This window comes from Dreissena polymorpha, chromosome 1 (genome assembly GCF_020536995.1).
Source record: "Dreissena polymorpha isolate Duluth1 chromosome 1, UMN_Dpol_1.0, whole genome shotgun sequence".
Taxonomy (NCBI): Eukaryota; Metazoa; Mollusca; class Bivalvia; order Myida; family Dreissenidae; genus Dreissena; species Dreissena polymorpha.
In genome coordinates, this window is record NC_068355.1 from 51,424,577 (window position 1) to 51,440,424 (window position 15,848).

General features: G+C 38.7%; 1 protein-coding gene across 1 annotated transcript in view; it reads right to left on the bottom strand.

Annotated features, from left to right (window-relative positions):
• Positions 1-15,848, bottom strand: part of LOC127880583 (dynein axonemal heavy chain 3-like) — a 185,847-nt gene that overhangs the window by 56,041 nt on the left and 113,958 nt on the right. The window contains exons 46-59 of the mRNA XM_052427898.1: positions 15,015-15,231; positions 14,418-14,531; positions 13,415-13,564; positions 12,358-12,537; positions 11,489-11,627; positions 10,770-10,960; positions 9,837-9,932; positions 8,308-8,499; positions 7,704-7,837; positions 6,210-6,372; positions 5,347-5,529; positions 3,614-3,844; positions 2,623-2,979; positions 24-119 (exon numbers count right to left, since the gene is read on the bottom strand). Coding sequence (XP_052283858.1) covers positions 24-119; positions 2,623-2,979; positions 3,614-3,844; positions 5,347-5,529; positions 6,210-6,372; positions 7,704-7,837; positions 8,308-8,499; positions 9,837-9,932; positions 10,770-10,960; positions 11,489-11,627; positions 12,358-12,537; positions 13,415-13,564; positions 14,418-14,531; positions 15,015-15,231 — 2,443 coding nt within the window. The remainder of the gene's footprint in view (positions 1-23; positions 120-2,622; positions 2,980-3,613; positions 3,845-5,346; positions 5,530-6,209; positions 6,373-7,703; positions 7,838-8,307; positions 8,500-9,836; positions 9,933-10,769; positions 10,961-11,488; positions 11,628-12,357; positions 12,538-13,414; positions 13,565-14,417; positions 14,532-15,014; positions 15,232-15,848) is intronic.

The following is a 15,848-nucleotide window of genomic DNA, read 5'->3' on the forward strand; positions in this document are numbered from 1 at the left end:
AAATTTAGTTACAATGTGCCTACCCTGGTCCATCTCTCCTTTTCCCCTCCAAGTCCACTGATCAATTTCTCAGCTCTCTCTATCTTCACCTTGGTCAGGGCAATATTGTCCTCCAGCATCTGAATATTGCCATGGATACACAGGGTTACATGGAGTTAGAATAAAAAACATTTCAATGAAAGATAAATTTTTTGTTTCCTTGTGTAAATTTAAACATTTTTTAAGTTAATGTTACCATTTTTGATCGCTGTGTCTTTAAAATGTATGTTGTTTTTACATGTTTGTCTGCACAGTCTATTCAGGGACGACACTTTTATGGATTTTTTCTGTTAAAGTCTCTTCTCAACAAATATCCAGTTTAGGCAAAAAGTGTTGTCCCAGAAAAGCCTGTGCAGACTGCACACCTGCGCAGACTGCACAGGCTAGTCTGTAACTACACTTCATGCACAAGCTATAAGCCCAGATTTCCCAAAACAAGGAGTATTTGAATATTGACTTGCTATAACTGTCAACACCCCTTCCTGTTTCTCCTGCTGTTTCCACTGCAGGTTGTTTAAGAAATAATCGACATGTAACCGTTGGTTATTGCAGTAATAACCAAAGGTATGGAGTTCCGATGCATAGGGATTAAACCACGAGGGCGTAGCCCGAGTGGTTTGATAACAAGCATCGGAATGACATACTGTTGGTTATTACCGCAATAACAAAGCTTACATGTTGATTATTTCGATTCTACCACGATTTCATGAATAAGTTAACTGCGATTTTAAGATTATAAATGAGAAAGATATTAACCAAACATCTTCCACTTTTCCGCGAAAACGTGACGTCGACACAACAATGAAAATCAAATGACGTAGTCTTCATTCATAAACAGTGCGCGGACAATCAAAGTGACGTCATACTTATCTCCATTGGTATATCAGGGTAATAACCTACGGTAGTTTTCCTTCTTTGTGTATAGAAAACAAGGCACGTGCCGTGGTAGAATCTGATATAACTATCAATGCCCCTACCTGTTTCTCCTGCTGTTTCCGCTGCAGGTTGTTCTGATATAACTGTCAATGCCCCTACCTGTTTCTCCTGCTGTTTCCACTGCAGGTTGTTCTGATATTACTGTCAATGCCCCTACCTGTTTCTCCTGCTGTTTCCACTGCAGGTTGTTCTGATATAACTGTCAATGCCCCTACCTGTTTCTCCTGCTGTTTCAACTGCAGGTTGTTCTGATATAACTGTCAATGCCCCTACCTGTTTTTCCTGCTGTTTCCACTGCCCCTACCTGTTTCTCCTGCTGTTTCCGCTGCAGATTGTTCTGATATAACTGTCAATGCCCCTACCAGTTTCTCCTGCTGTTTCCGCTGCAGGTTGTTCTGATATAACTGTCAATGCCCCTACCTGTTTCTCCTGCTGTTTCCGCTGCAGGTTGTTCTGATATAACTGTCAATGCCCCTAACAGTTTCTCCTGCTGTTTCCTCTGCAGGTTGTTCTGATATAACTGTCAATGCCCCTACCTGTTCCTCCTGCTGTTTCCACTGCAGGTTGTTCTGATATAACTGTCAATGCCCCTACCTGTTTCTCCTGCTGTTTCCGCTGCAGGTTGTTCTGATATAACTGTCAATGCCCCTACCTGTTTCTCCTGCTGTTTCTGCTGCATGTTGTTCTGATATAACTGTCAATGCCCCAACCTGTTTCTCCAGCTGTTTCCACTGCAGGTTGTTCTGATATAACTGCCAATGCCCCTACCTGTTTCTCCGGCTGTTTCCGCTGCAGGTTGTTCTGATATAACTGTCAATGCCCCTCCCTGTTTCTCCTGCTGTTTCCAATGCAGGGTGTTCTGATATAACTGTAAATGCCCCTACCTGTTTCTCCTGCTGTTTCCACTGCCCCTACCTGTTTCTCCTGCTGTTTCCGCTGCCCCTAACTGTTTCTCCTGCTGTTTCCGCTGCCCCTACCTGTTTCTCCTGCTGTTTCCACTGCACCTACCTTTTTCTCCTGCTGTTTCCGCTGCATGTTGTTCTGATATAACTGCCAATGCCCCTACCTGTTTCTCCTGCTGTTTCCACTGCAGGTTGTTCTGATATAACTGTCAATGTTCCTACCTGTTTCTCCTGCTGTTTCCGCTGCAGGTTGTTCTGATATAACTGTCAATGCCCCTACCTGTTTCTCCTGCTTTTTCCACTGCCCCTACCTGTTTTTCCTGCTGTTTCCACTGCCCCTACCTGTTTCTCCTGCTGTTTCCACTGCCCCTACCTGTTTCTCCTGCTGTTTCCACTGCCCCTTCCTGTTTCTCCTGCTGTTTCCACTGCCCCTACCTGTTTCTCCTGTTGTTTCTGCTGCCCCTACCTGTTTCTCCTGCTGTTTCCGCTGCCCCTACCTGTTTCTCCTGCTGTTTCTGCTGCCCCTACCTGTTTCTCCTGCTGTTTCCACTGCCCCTACCTGTTCCTCCTGCTGTTTCCACTGCCCCTACCTGTTTCTCCTGCTGTTTCCACTGCCCCTTACTGTTTCTCCTGCTGTTTCCACTGCCCCTACCTGTTTCTCCTTCTGTTTCCACTGCCCCTACCTGTTTCTCCAGCTGTTTCCACTGCCCCTACCTGTTTCTTCTGCTGTTTCCACTGCCCCTACCTGTTTCTCCTGCTGTTTCCGCTGTAGGTTGTTCTGCAGGTTCTCCAGTTTGTCCGTGACTGCCTTCAGCTCTGCCCTCTTCTCATTTAACTTGGCCATCTGCTCCGCTAACTCCGCCTCTGCCTTTGACAAACTCTCCTTCTTAGGCGCTACTACCTTGGCAACGCCGTCGTAAACATCAATGGCACGCACCCACTTGCACAGGCCCTCGCAGGCTGATGAAGCGTTCTTGATCAAAGCAGGATCAAAGTCAACGTTATTGATATAGTTAGCGCGAATCTTCTTCATGATATGCGCTGGAATGTTGTCTTTGTCGTATTCTTTCAGACTTTCAAGGAATTTGAGGTCTCCAAGCATCTGAAGATAATATACAGAGTCTTATTTAATATGCGGCCTTCGTTGGTCCAGACCAGCCTGCGCATTTGCTCTGATTGATCACAAGCTAAGCTCTCCACTAATGAGACTGTGAAACCTTGCATGACTTTACAGCAGACAGTGTAGCTTCTGACCACACTGTGTGGATATGCAGGCTGAGCTAGAGCTCCTCTGGCCATATATGGCATTAGACCCATTTTGGCATGAAACATATTATAGGTAAAAAGAAGTGTCAACATGTATGCAAGTACTTAAGTCAGACTCCATTATGCATAAGACTTACATATGTCTAGCTTAGAGAATGGATCACTATCAAACTTATAAATTCAATGAATCACATAAAAACATGGTTTTAGACACTATCTTTAGGAATAACTGACATTTTCATGTTTTGGTACACATAATTTTGCAACAATTTATTAAATTTACATTAATACAACCATCACTTTAAACACTTCAAATGACCATAACCCTCCAAAAAATTGGTGGAGGAAATTAAATTGTTTGCATTTAAATGGTGCTTGACTCACTCATTTTCAGATCTTCAGCTAATATGAAGCCAAACGAATGGTGATCTAACATTATAATGCTCTTGTTTTAAAAACAAACACAGTACCTTTTTGGCAACCGGCCAATAGTCTTCCACCATCTTGCCGTTGGGGTCTGGTCTCTTCTCAGGCCCCTTGCCCTTCATGATGCAGACGGCTTCCATTACAAGCCTCACACCGGCTGGTGGGCTTGTCATCGCCTTCACCAGGCTGATGTCGTTCTGTTTGAGGGTGTCCAGGGCTGCGATAGCCGCGTTCATAGCCGGCATTGCAATGTCCAGTTTTTCTTGACATTCAACCTGAGGAAGAGAGAACATGACCTTAAGATGAAAACATGAATTTAGTGTATGTTGATCAATTGAAGAAAACATGAATTTAGTGTATGTTGATCAATTGAAGAAAACATGAATTTAGTGTATGTTGATCAATTGAAGAAAACATGAATTTAGTGTATGTTGATCAATTGAAGAAAACATGAATTTAGTGTATGTTGATCAATTGAAGAAAACTTAATACTAATAAACATTGGTAAAAGATTTATCTTTGTTATTGTAATTGAAACATGTCCTAGCTTTGACAATAGCCTTCTTCTATATAAAAATCCTTAATGTAATTGGGTGAAATTTTGATAATGCCCCAGTGTGGAGATCAGGGACCTCTCAATTGCAAGCAGAACAGCATATACATCACATCACTATAACATTCAGACAGTGCTTTATAAACTGATCAGAAGTGGAATTCAGCAAGTGAGGTGTGTTGTCTGATATGGTATACCTGATTACTACTAAAGCATTTGCGAACAAAATGACTAAACCTTCATTTTAAGATTCTTCAGCTTCAGAGTGATTGCCTAAAATTGTCTCCATGAACTGTCAGATAATGCTACTGACATTAACCCTTTGCATGCTGGGTAATTTGTCTTCTGCTAAAATGTCGTCTGCTGAATTTCTAAAATTAGCATTTTCTTCGATTTTTTTCAAAGAATACTATCAGAATAGCAAACAGTTTGGATCCAGATGAGACGCCACGTTCTGTGGCGTCTCATCTGGATCCAAACTGTTTGCAAAGGCCTTCACAACTCGGTTCCCGCACTGTAAGGGTTAATGCCCCCAAAATACCTCTGTGTAACCTTTTAGGTGAAAGAAAACATGTATTGGCCTTACTTTCGAAAAAAAAATCCCATGCAGTTTAGACTTAAAATCTAACTTATTGTTGCTAACTCAAAATAAATACCAGTACCCAAGCACAGCAAATGACAAAACCACAAAATGATTGGCAATTTATATAAGCCTCCATCTGGGACAACTGGGCTTAATACATGAACGTTAAGTGTCATCCCAGATTAGGATGTGCGGTTCAAACTGGCTGATCAGGGACAACACTTTACGCCTTCAAGTAATTTTTTGTTTAACCCTTTGCATGCCGATAAATTGGTCGTCTGCTAAAATGTTGTCTGATGAATTTGTAAAATTAGCATTTTATTCAATTTTTTTTTTCAAAGAATACTATCAGAATAGCAAACAGTTTGGATCCTGATGAGACGCCACGTTCTGTGGCGTCTCATCTGGATCCAAACTGTTTGCAAAGGCCTTCAAAATTTGGTTCCCGCACTGAAAGGGTTAAAGAAGGTCTCTTCTAAATGTAAATCCAGTGTAGGCAGAAGTGTAATTCCTGTTTAGCCTATGTAGACTGCACAGGCTAATCTTGGACGACACTTTAAGCACATGCATTAAAGCTGGCTTTCCCAGCTCACATCAAGCTAAGATCCCACAATTTATCGAGTTCAAACTGCGACCCTGACCTTGATGGCGTGTGACTCGTTTGCGGCCTTGGTTGCTGCGGCCTCGTCCACCTCCACAACCTGCTTGACCTCCTGCACCTCGATGCTCTCACGTTCGATGACAAGGATGAGCTCCTCTGTCTCCTTGCTTGTCTGGATCAGCTGTGGCTGCAGCTCTATGAGCTCCTTCTGCATGATGTTGATCTACAATGGAAACGTTGGTCGATGTCAGAATGTCATGGCCAAAATAAAGTAAGGTGATATGGGTGTGTTGAGTGTATTCATAGATAACATTGATGCAATTATCAAAGCTTTGCAGGCAGCCTTGTTGATGTTTAACAAAACATTTAGGATCAAGCTTGTACGGAGAGACAGACAGACAAAAGAATGGACAGGCCAATTGCTAAACAATTCTTGTTACCAGAAGAATCCGGGGAAATAAAGATTGAATAAAAAATCAATATCATCTTAATCTTGTTCTAGGAAAACAGGGCTTAATGTATGTGAGTAAAGTATTGCCCAGATAAGCCTGTACCCCACACAAGCCAATCAGGGACAACACTCCGCCCTGTAGTCCACACAAGCCAATCAGGGACAACACTCCGCCCTGTAGTCCACACAAGCCAATCAGGGACAACACTCTGCCCTGTAGTCCACACAAGCCAATCAGGGACAACACTCTGCCCTGTAGTCAACACAAGCCAATCAGGGACAACACTCCGCTAAAATGTCTTCTTTTTATTAAAAAAAGTCTCTTCTTAAAAAAATATCCAATCAAGGGGGAAAGTGTGGTCCTTGATAAGCCTGTGCATAGGCAAATCTGGGACAACACTTTACGCACATGCATTAAGCCCAGTTTTCCCAGAACAAGGCTCATACATTACCTGTTGTTCTGAGAAGTCCAGTTTCTCCAGTCCAACCTGGTATCGGTTCTTCAAGGTCAATATCTCCATACGCTTCTTCTTGAGCAGATTCTTGAATGTCTTAATCAGCTCCAGGTATGATGTCGGGGTCACATAGTTACGTCGCCTCATTGTGTTGTAGTACCTGAATGGGAATAAAAGTCGAAAACTGGGTTATTTTTAACAGCTGCTTTGGTAAGAAAACATTTAAGTTAAAGCTAAGATATGAAGTATTGAAAAAAATAAAAGCAAGAGCCAATTGGTATCCGATGTTTTTCTAAATTTAAAAGAGTAAACAAAAAGGAGCGTCAACAATGCCAGAGTTTTAACTGTGAACTTGAACCATTGTTTTAATGTCATTACATTGAAAATTCTGAGAAAAGTTAAAATAGATTGCCATTTAAAATTAAAAAACAATCTGAAATAATCATTAAATATTTTTGTAGTACAGTACATGTATTACCATAAATGTGCCACACAAAATGGTGCGTCCACAACACATGTTTTGACACAAACAAAAAGCATTTATTCTAAAGTGGAGACAAATAAATGGCCGTATGACTTAATTCTGTAAACAAAAAGGAGCACCCACTATGCCAAAGTTTTAACTGTGAAATTACTTAATCATTTTGATGTAATGACATTAAAACTACTGAAATTTATTCACTTAGGTTGCAATCAAAAAATAAAACCTATACAAAACAAGACTATTGCCAAGCAATATATGTCCCCTACCGGCTACACCATTGTCAGAAATATATATATATTTTTATTTGTTGCCATAGCAACCAGAATTTTTGACGCAGGAACAAAATGAAATGACATGCATAATGTCCATATTGCCATCTATCCATGTTTCAAGGTTCAAGAAAAAATATTAAGAACTTTTAATGTTATCGCAGGATTCAGAATAGTGTGACAGACTCACAGACTCACGGACTAATGGACACACAGAGCGCAAATCATAAGTCCCCTCGGGTGAAACCGGTAGGGGACAACAAGCATACAATATTTTCCTGATCAAGTATACATGAAGTGTCTCACGGACAATGATGCCCCAACAGCAATTGTTTGTACAAAGATGAAGGATCATGATTCTGCCAAAAAACCTACTTGAAATAAAAAATACTTTTATCCCCAATCACCTACACATTTAGTCATTCAACTGTGAAATTTTTAGCAAGATGTCCCCAGTAATTAAAGACATTTTAAAAACAAACAAAAAAGGTGATTATTAAAGGCCATAAGATCATCTACACATTAAGGTCATTCAACAATGAGATGCACCCAGTAGTTAAAGAATAGTCTAACAAATAAGTTTCAGGTTGCAACAACAAACACACCTACTGACCGAGGGAAAAGTCAAATACCTAAACTGGCTTAAATACCAAAACAAACCCAAAGAACAATCAAAGGTATTTGCCAAAAGTGGGAATACTGTTTCCTGGGTCTGATAGGATATTTTTAGTGACTCACTTTTCAGAGAGGGCCCTGACGCTCTCGTGAAAGTGTTTGCACATGACAACAGTCTCGTTGCGCACTTCGTTGGTCATCTCTACATCGTCAAGGAACTTGTTGGCAACCAGCTCCAATGCATCCTCGGGCCAAGCCTTAAATGTACAACATTAAATTGAGCCTCGTTTTGCAAAAAAGGGGCTGAATGCATGTGCTCAAAGTGTTGTCCCAGATACTTTTTTTGCCAAAAATGGACTTTCGCAGGAGACTTCTTTTAAACGAAAAATACACCTTAAATGTACAATTTAAAATTGAGCCTGATCTGAAAAACAGGGCTTAATATTGCTGTTTAGAAAAATTCTTTAATAATATTAAAAGAAACATAACAGCGGAGAATGTCTTTCTTGGATCAACCATTTTGTACAGAACACACTGTCTGATAGTAGAGAAAAATGTTAAATCCTGGGATTAAAAAAAGCTTTAGAGTTGAAACAAAATCTGAACAGACAGATAGCGAGACAGAAAAAAACACCCCAGCCACACATAGACCATTACTATATGCTGTTCTTGTATCAACCTAACTTTCCAGATTTATTTGCTGGCAAACAAATATTTTATGCAATACCTTGAACCAGTCTATCGTGCAACAATTGATCAGAGAAGGGAACATTCGGATTCTGTTTCTGAAGGCGTCTCCTATGGGTGAAAACGCTAGAACAACATGCAGGTTTCGGCGCACTCTCTCAACAAATTTGTTGTACATGTTCAGGGGGGTCCTTTCAATCTGTGAATTCTCATTCTGGCAAACTGTTTGCATCTGCAGCAAGAGACAATAAAAATTGTAGAATACTCCATTTCTTCTTATTTTTTTATGTGAAGTTAATAAGGAAGATTGCATTCTAGCATTTAACCTTACAATTTTCCCTGGCAAAGTTGTCAATAAACAACAGACGGAGTTATCATGTGAAAAACAAATTTGTGACATCAATTATTAGCGTTTATATCGTGTTAATATTCGCTCCGTATCTAAATCGCTGCAAAATTTATTAGTGGGTCACAAAATTACAGCTCCCGCTAAGAAAATTTGCAGCGAGTAAAGTCGAGATAAAGAGCACATATATTTACAAAACAAACGCTTATCACTTTTTTGCTGATATGGCTGGAAAGTGAGCGACATTAAACCAATAAATACAAGTCATAAAGGGTATCTAACGGAAAAAATTGGTATGGAGGAAGCAAAATATGAATTGGAAAATTTGGCACCAACAGTGCAACGGAACATGCAAATTACTTAAAAAATGTAGGACATACTTCATGAAGATGATAAACAATTTTCATAAAAACATTTTTAATCATACTTCTACATGTAGATATAGACTTTAAGTCTGTTGTTTTTTAACTATAATGTTTCTTTTAAAATTCCACCTGGCATCTTCATATGTAAGTAATGTCTAAGAAAGCATATTTAACATGTGCACAGAATGCAAGTGTTCAGTCAGTGTCTCAAATGAAATGTCTCACCTTTTCAATGATTTCAGTCAGGGTCTTAAATGTCTCACCTTTTCAATGATTTCAGTCAGGGTCTTAAATGTCTCACATTTTCAATGATTTCAGTCAGGGTCTCAAATGTCTCACCTTTTCAATGATTTCAGTCAGAATCTCAAATGTCTCACCTTTTCAATGAGTTCAGTCAGTGTCTCAAATGTCTCACCTTTTCAATGATTTCAGGCAGGGTCTTAAATGTCTCACCTTTTCAATGAGTTCAGTCAGTGTCTCAAACGTCTAACCTTTTCTTTGATTTCAGTCAGTGTCTCAAATGTCTCACCTTTTCAATGATTTCAGGCAGGGTCTCAAATGTCTCACCTTTTCAATGATTTCAATGATTTCAGGCAGGGTCTCAATTTCTCACCTTTTCAATGATTTCAGTCAGTGTCTCAATATCTCACCTTTTCAATGATTTCAGTCAGGGTCTCAAATGTCTCATATTTTCAATGATTTCAGTCAAAATCTCAAATGTCTCACCTTTTCAATGATTTCAGTCAGTGTCTCAAATGTCTCACCTTTTCAATGATTTCAATGATTTCAGGCAGGGTCTCAAATGTCTCACCTTTTCAAAGATTTCAATGATTTCAGGCAGGGTCTCAAATGTCTCACCTTTTCAATGATTTCCAGTCTCTCCTCATTGTCATACAGGTTTGGGATGTCCCCTGTATTGAGTATCATGTTCACATCTTCCAAGAATGTCTCATCCTAAAATACAGAGGTCAAGAAGTAAGCTACAATCAAGTGGAGTTTTGTAAAAAAAAATTAATGCACAAATCCTAAATCTAACAAGAGATTGCCAAGCAATATGGTCCCCTACCGGTGAAACCCCACCATTGTCAGTCATTTTTTTTTTGCAATAGCAACCAGAATTTTTGGCGTAGGAACAAAATGAAATGATGTGCATAATCTCCATATTGTCATCTATCCATGATTCAAGTTTCATGAAAAAATATTAAGAACTTTTAAAGTTATCGCAGGATCCAGAAAAGTGTGATGGACTGACTGACAGACTGACTGACATACGGAGTGCAAACCATAAGTCCCCGCCGGTTTCACCGGTAGGGGACAACATGTATGGATTTCAAAAATTATGATTGCTATACATCACCAAGCTCTAGACCTCTGACTAAAACATTGGCAAATGAGAATGCTAGTATCCCTTGAGCAATCATTTCATTAGTTAAATGTATTAGATAGAACACATAGTCTTAAGTATGGTCAGGGTGTCTTTTCATTTTTTTACCCTAGCTTGCTTTAAAATGAGCCTTGCTCTGAGAAAACCAGGCTTAATGCATGTTCGTAAAGTGTAGTCCCACATTAGCCTGTGCAGCCTGCACAGGCTAATCAGGGACGATGCTTTCCGCTTAAAGTGGATTTTCGTTTAGAAGAGGCTTGCTTTTGACAATCAATTCCAAAAACGGAAAGTGTCGTTTCTGATAAGCCTATGCGGAATGCACAGGCTAATCAGCAACTACACTTTACGCACATGCATTACATCAGGTTTACCCAGTGGAAGGTTCAAACTATCAATATTTAGCCTACCTTGATCTGATGATCCCCAAATAAGAAGACGACCGATATGCCCTCGTCACCGGCTTTCCTGATCATCTTACGGAGGTCATCCCGCCACTCTGGCATGTTGTAGTTCTTTGTGATCTCTATGGAGAAGAGCTCAAAGTCGGACATGAAGGCAGCCAGCCTGGTTGCGCTCTGACGTCCGCTGCCTCCAATACCTGAGTAGGGGGAGAAAACATAATGACAATCAATGGAATCAGTGGGGTGCTTAAAAGTGAACTGTTAAAAGGTTTTCTAAAACCAGGTAATTTAAAATGCCTTTGTATTCTTGATGTCTACTATTTCATTTGATATATTTGAAACCAAATAAAATTATAAAAAACCAGGTACAAGCTAAAAAATGTAGCATTTTTTTTCAGATGCAATTTTGAAATATTATTCGTCTTTATTTTTAAATGTTAATATCTATTCCTACCAACAATATCCAAGAAAGCAAATACAAGTATTACGTTGTATTTTTCAAATAATTTTATTAAATACAAGAAAGCAAATATAAGTATAAAGTTACATACTTCATTAAATTACTCAAATATTTAATTGAAAATAATATGCCTTATTTTGTTTGCTAAAGTCTATTCCTACCAACTAGGAGGCAAAGTCTTTTAGTATAAAATTTGATACTTTTTTTTAACTTCAAATATTTTATTTTATTATTTTTAATAGCCTGTGCCTAAGTGTATCCATACCAACAAGGAGGCAATGTCCGTTGGGCTGCTTGAGGACACGGCTAATCCTGGAGATGTGTTCAATGGCGAATCTGAACATGACGAGATCCATGGGGGCCTTACTCATCATGTTGTAGTCTTCCAGGCAGTGCTCTATAGTCTGGACATGAGCCGCAAAAATATAAGCCACGTTGTGCAAAAATAGGTCTTATGCATCTACGCAGTCATGTCTGGAGCTGCCATGTCAGCTGATGCAACATAGAAATCTTGGGGGATTTTATAGTTCATATCGTATTATTTCTACACTTATACGCATAAAGTATTCTTGGTTTGGGTCGGATTAAAAAATAAAATTATTTAACTAGAAAATAAACTCAAACTTATTTGTTTCCCGCACTTACAGGTACCAAGTACTCTAATAATCCATTTATGTCCATATTGTTCTGACTTTTTGAAAGAAAACCAAACAAAATGGCTTTAAAGCAACACCATACTTTGTGTGCATTTGCTGTGTTCAACAATGTTGAAAATAATAAACACCAAGTTTATATGACGGGGTGATATTTTGGAAATAGTGGACTAAGGAATAACATAAAATTAGTCAGGTTCTGGAAATATGGGGCTTAAAGTGTCATCCCACATTAGCCCAAGCAGTCTGCACAGGGTAATCAGGGACAACACTTTCTGCTTTATGGTTTCTATGCAAAAATTCAGACTGCACAGATTTATATGGGACGATAATCTATACATACATGCATTAAGCCCTGTTTATCTGGGACGATACTCTATATATATACATGCATTAAGCCCCATTTTCCCACGATACTCTATTCATAAATGCATTAAGCCCCGTTTTCCCAAAGTGAGGCTCATATAGACTCCTTACACACCTCTCTCAGCTCATCTAGTTTTTCTATCTCGTCGTAGAGCTTCTCGGTTTTGCCCTTGCTGAGGTAGTCTCCAAACATAAGGCTGCGGATGTTGTCGTCCGTCGTCTCCGCCTTGGGATCACCCGTGATATGGGAAAACAGGGCATTCATCTTCTCCTTGAACTGGCCCTCCACACACAACTGATAAAGCAAAAAATGTTTTGAAAATTATGTCCGAAAATTACTCTTTCAAGAATAATTTACAATGTTTAAAAATGATATGCTTCAAGTTTATTTGTAAATGATAAAAAAAGAAAATTAATCTTAACAAATAATACAGTCACAGTTTAAGTTAAATATATAAACAAAATATTGCAAAAGTTAATTTTACAAATAACATATCCAGAAATAACTTATATCAGAGAACAGTTCTGATATAAGAATTTATGAACATCAACTCAGTGAATGATTTGAGAACACCAGTTACAGACTACATGACAAATACACCCGACACCACATGTCTTAACATTATCAAGTTCCAATAAGCATTTCATAATAAATTTATGTTAAAATAAAAGGTAAAGCTAACAGAAATTGCACAAGCACAACTTCATGTCACAAGCAAAAAATCATTTAAGAGTTCAGCTTCAGACAAGTTTGTGTCCAGGGTCTGACCGAATGAAGAATATGACAATCACTATATGAGCATTCTGTGAAAACTGGGCTTAATGTATGTGCATAAAATATTGTCCCAGATAAGCCTGTGCAGTCTGCACAGGCTGTGCATTCTACATAGGCTAATCATGGTTGACACATTCCGCCTAGACAGGATTTTGATTTAAAAGACACTTCTTTTGAACAAAAAATTCCATAAAAGGGGAAAGTCTTGTCTCTGATAAGTCTGTGCAGACTGCACAAGTTTATCTGGGACAACACTTTACGCACATGCATTAAGCCCACAATTCCCAGAAAGAGAAACATACGCATACCACACCAGGACATTGGTAGAGGACCAAACAAATAACATTTTCTAATATGAAATAAAAGAATATTTTGTTAGCGATCCATTGATAATTACCTTGACCATATTGAAGAACAGGTCTCTGTCCACTTCGTCAACAAGCCTGTCATAGAAGACCCGGTAGACCTCATGGATCCAGAGACGAATGATCTTCTGTGAGCCCTCCTGGCCTTCTGCTATCACCTCAGCCTTCAGCAGTAACACGCCCTGTGGGGGAAAGTCGTCAAGCTTACTATCAGTCGGGTATGAGGTGTGTGGAAACATTTAACCATTTAAGAGAATTATTTACTACTCTTCAATATTTCAGCCATTGTTCCTTTATTCAATAGTTGTTCATAACTTTTTCAGCTACCCTCAACAGCAAGAATGTGTGAACCAATCCATATAAAACAAGTATTGGACATCTAAACTGATGACATATTGAAGTTTCAATTTTATCATTTACGAACTGTAGAGGTAAATTGCAAAAATGAATAAACATTTTATGTGAACCAACGGACCGACAAAAACACCACTTGAAAAAGTGACTCTAATTTATCCCTTCCCTTATGGGAATATAATACAACAAGTATTAAAAGCTTTTCCCAAAAGCATCCCCAACATATAACCCTTCAGCACACAGATACCCACTGTGTTTGCAGTGCCTTAGACAATATAATAAAATTTAAGACATTTCTTACTAGTTTCAAGTTTTAAAGGCTTCATTTCCTATCATAAGGTACTGATGAGCAGCAAACAGCATAAAACAATTACAGACTGTGAGTTCTGCACAGTCTCTTCTGGTTTTATGCTGTTTGCAATTAGTCCTTTTCACTTTGCTTTTGAGTTGGAAAGAGTTAACTCTCTGCATGCTGTGAAATTTGTCGTCTGCTAAAATGTTGTCTGCTGAATTTCCAAAAGTAGCATTTTCTCCGATTGTTTTCAAAGACCACAGTATCAGAATAGCAAACAGTTTGGATCCTGATCAGACGCCACATTTTGTGGCGTCTGATCAGGATCCAAACTGTTTTCAAAGGCCTTTAAAATTTGGTTCCAGCGCTAAAAGGGTTATTTAACATACCTGAACCACCCTGGCAAAGTCTCTCAGATTGAAGACATAGTGAGAGCGGGAGGGGGTAGGCAGGAAGTTCTTGATTGCCTTCTGGTATATCTCCAGGGTAGCAGTCACAATTATCTGCAACAACAAAAAAATGACTCATGCATTTCATTTGTGACATTTTACCATTTTATAACTCTTCTGGAAACCTTCTTACAATGCAGTTATAATAATGGGATTTTAAAATAACCATAAACACTTAGCATCAACAAATATCTTTGTAATTTTGATTCATTTCATGAAATGACTTTAAAACCTTGGAATCTTTCAGTTGTCTTTTTTTTTGAGGCATTACCAATCTTAAACAGAGATACTAGGGGAAAATAGCCCATTGTTAAATGTATAGTACCTTTTCATAATTATTTTTGTGTTGACATTTAGTGTGATTTGACCCAGTTATCAACACAAATTTATGTGAATTTTTATGTAAATGTTTATAATAATTTTCACTTTCTTTTCAATTAGCATCTCTGTAGTTTGAGTATCTACTAAAGACCAAATACAGATATCCATGAACAATTGGAAATTCTCTTTGATTTTTGATAGTAATTTTGTATTTACCCTTGACCATTTTCTGTGGTTATTTTCAAATGTTCGGAAGTGCCAGTCGACAATTGGCGCAAATATGTTTTTCATGGTTTCCTCATCGAAAGAAAGCATGCCGATGACATTGAAATGGCGGAGGAATCGTGGCGTGACGTTGTTCCTACCCCCACCTGGTGGCCCCATAGCGCACAACATGCTGATGTCTACCAGATTTAGAATACTGGTGTCCTTCCTGGTGGATGAAGACCAAGATTTGGTGAATAATATCTGCATTTGTGTGTTTTTGGTTGTACTTAAAAAAGTTTGATTTTTTATTCTTAAAGATGTTTCTAATTGCAAAAAGACAAAATAATTTATTTGTTTTCTTTAATCAAACAAATGGAATCCTTGAATCATCAACCCCTCCCCAACAAAAAAGTGCTCCGCGGTCAGAGACAGATGCATTCAAAAACAGGGCCTTGACACCCATCACTCAATCCTTTGATGACATATCAATTGGAAACCAATTTAACTCTTAATGTCACAGTGACCTTGACCTTTGACCTAGTGACCACAATTTCAAAAGGGGTCATCTACTGTCAAAAGCCAATGCACATGTAAAGTACCAAGCCAATTGGTCAATTAGTTAAGGAGTTATTGATCGGAAACAATGTTCACTTATTGTGACAGTGATCTTGACCTTTGATCTAATGACCCAAATTTCAATAGGGGTCATCTACTGTCAAAGGCAAATGCACATGTGAAGTATCAAGCCAATCGGTCTATTCATTGACGAGTAATTGATCGGAAACATTTTTCACACTTATTGTGAAAGTGACCTTGACCTTTGACCTAGTTACCCCAATTTCA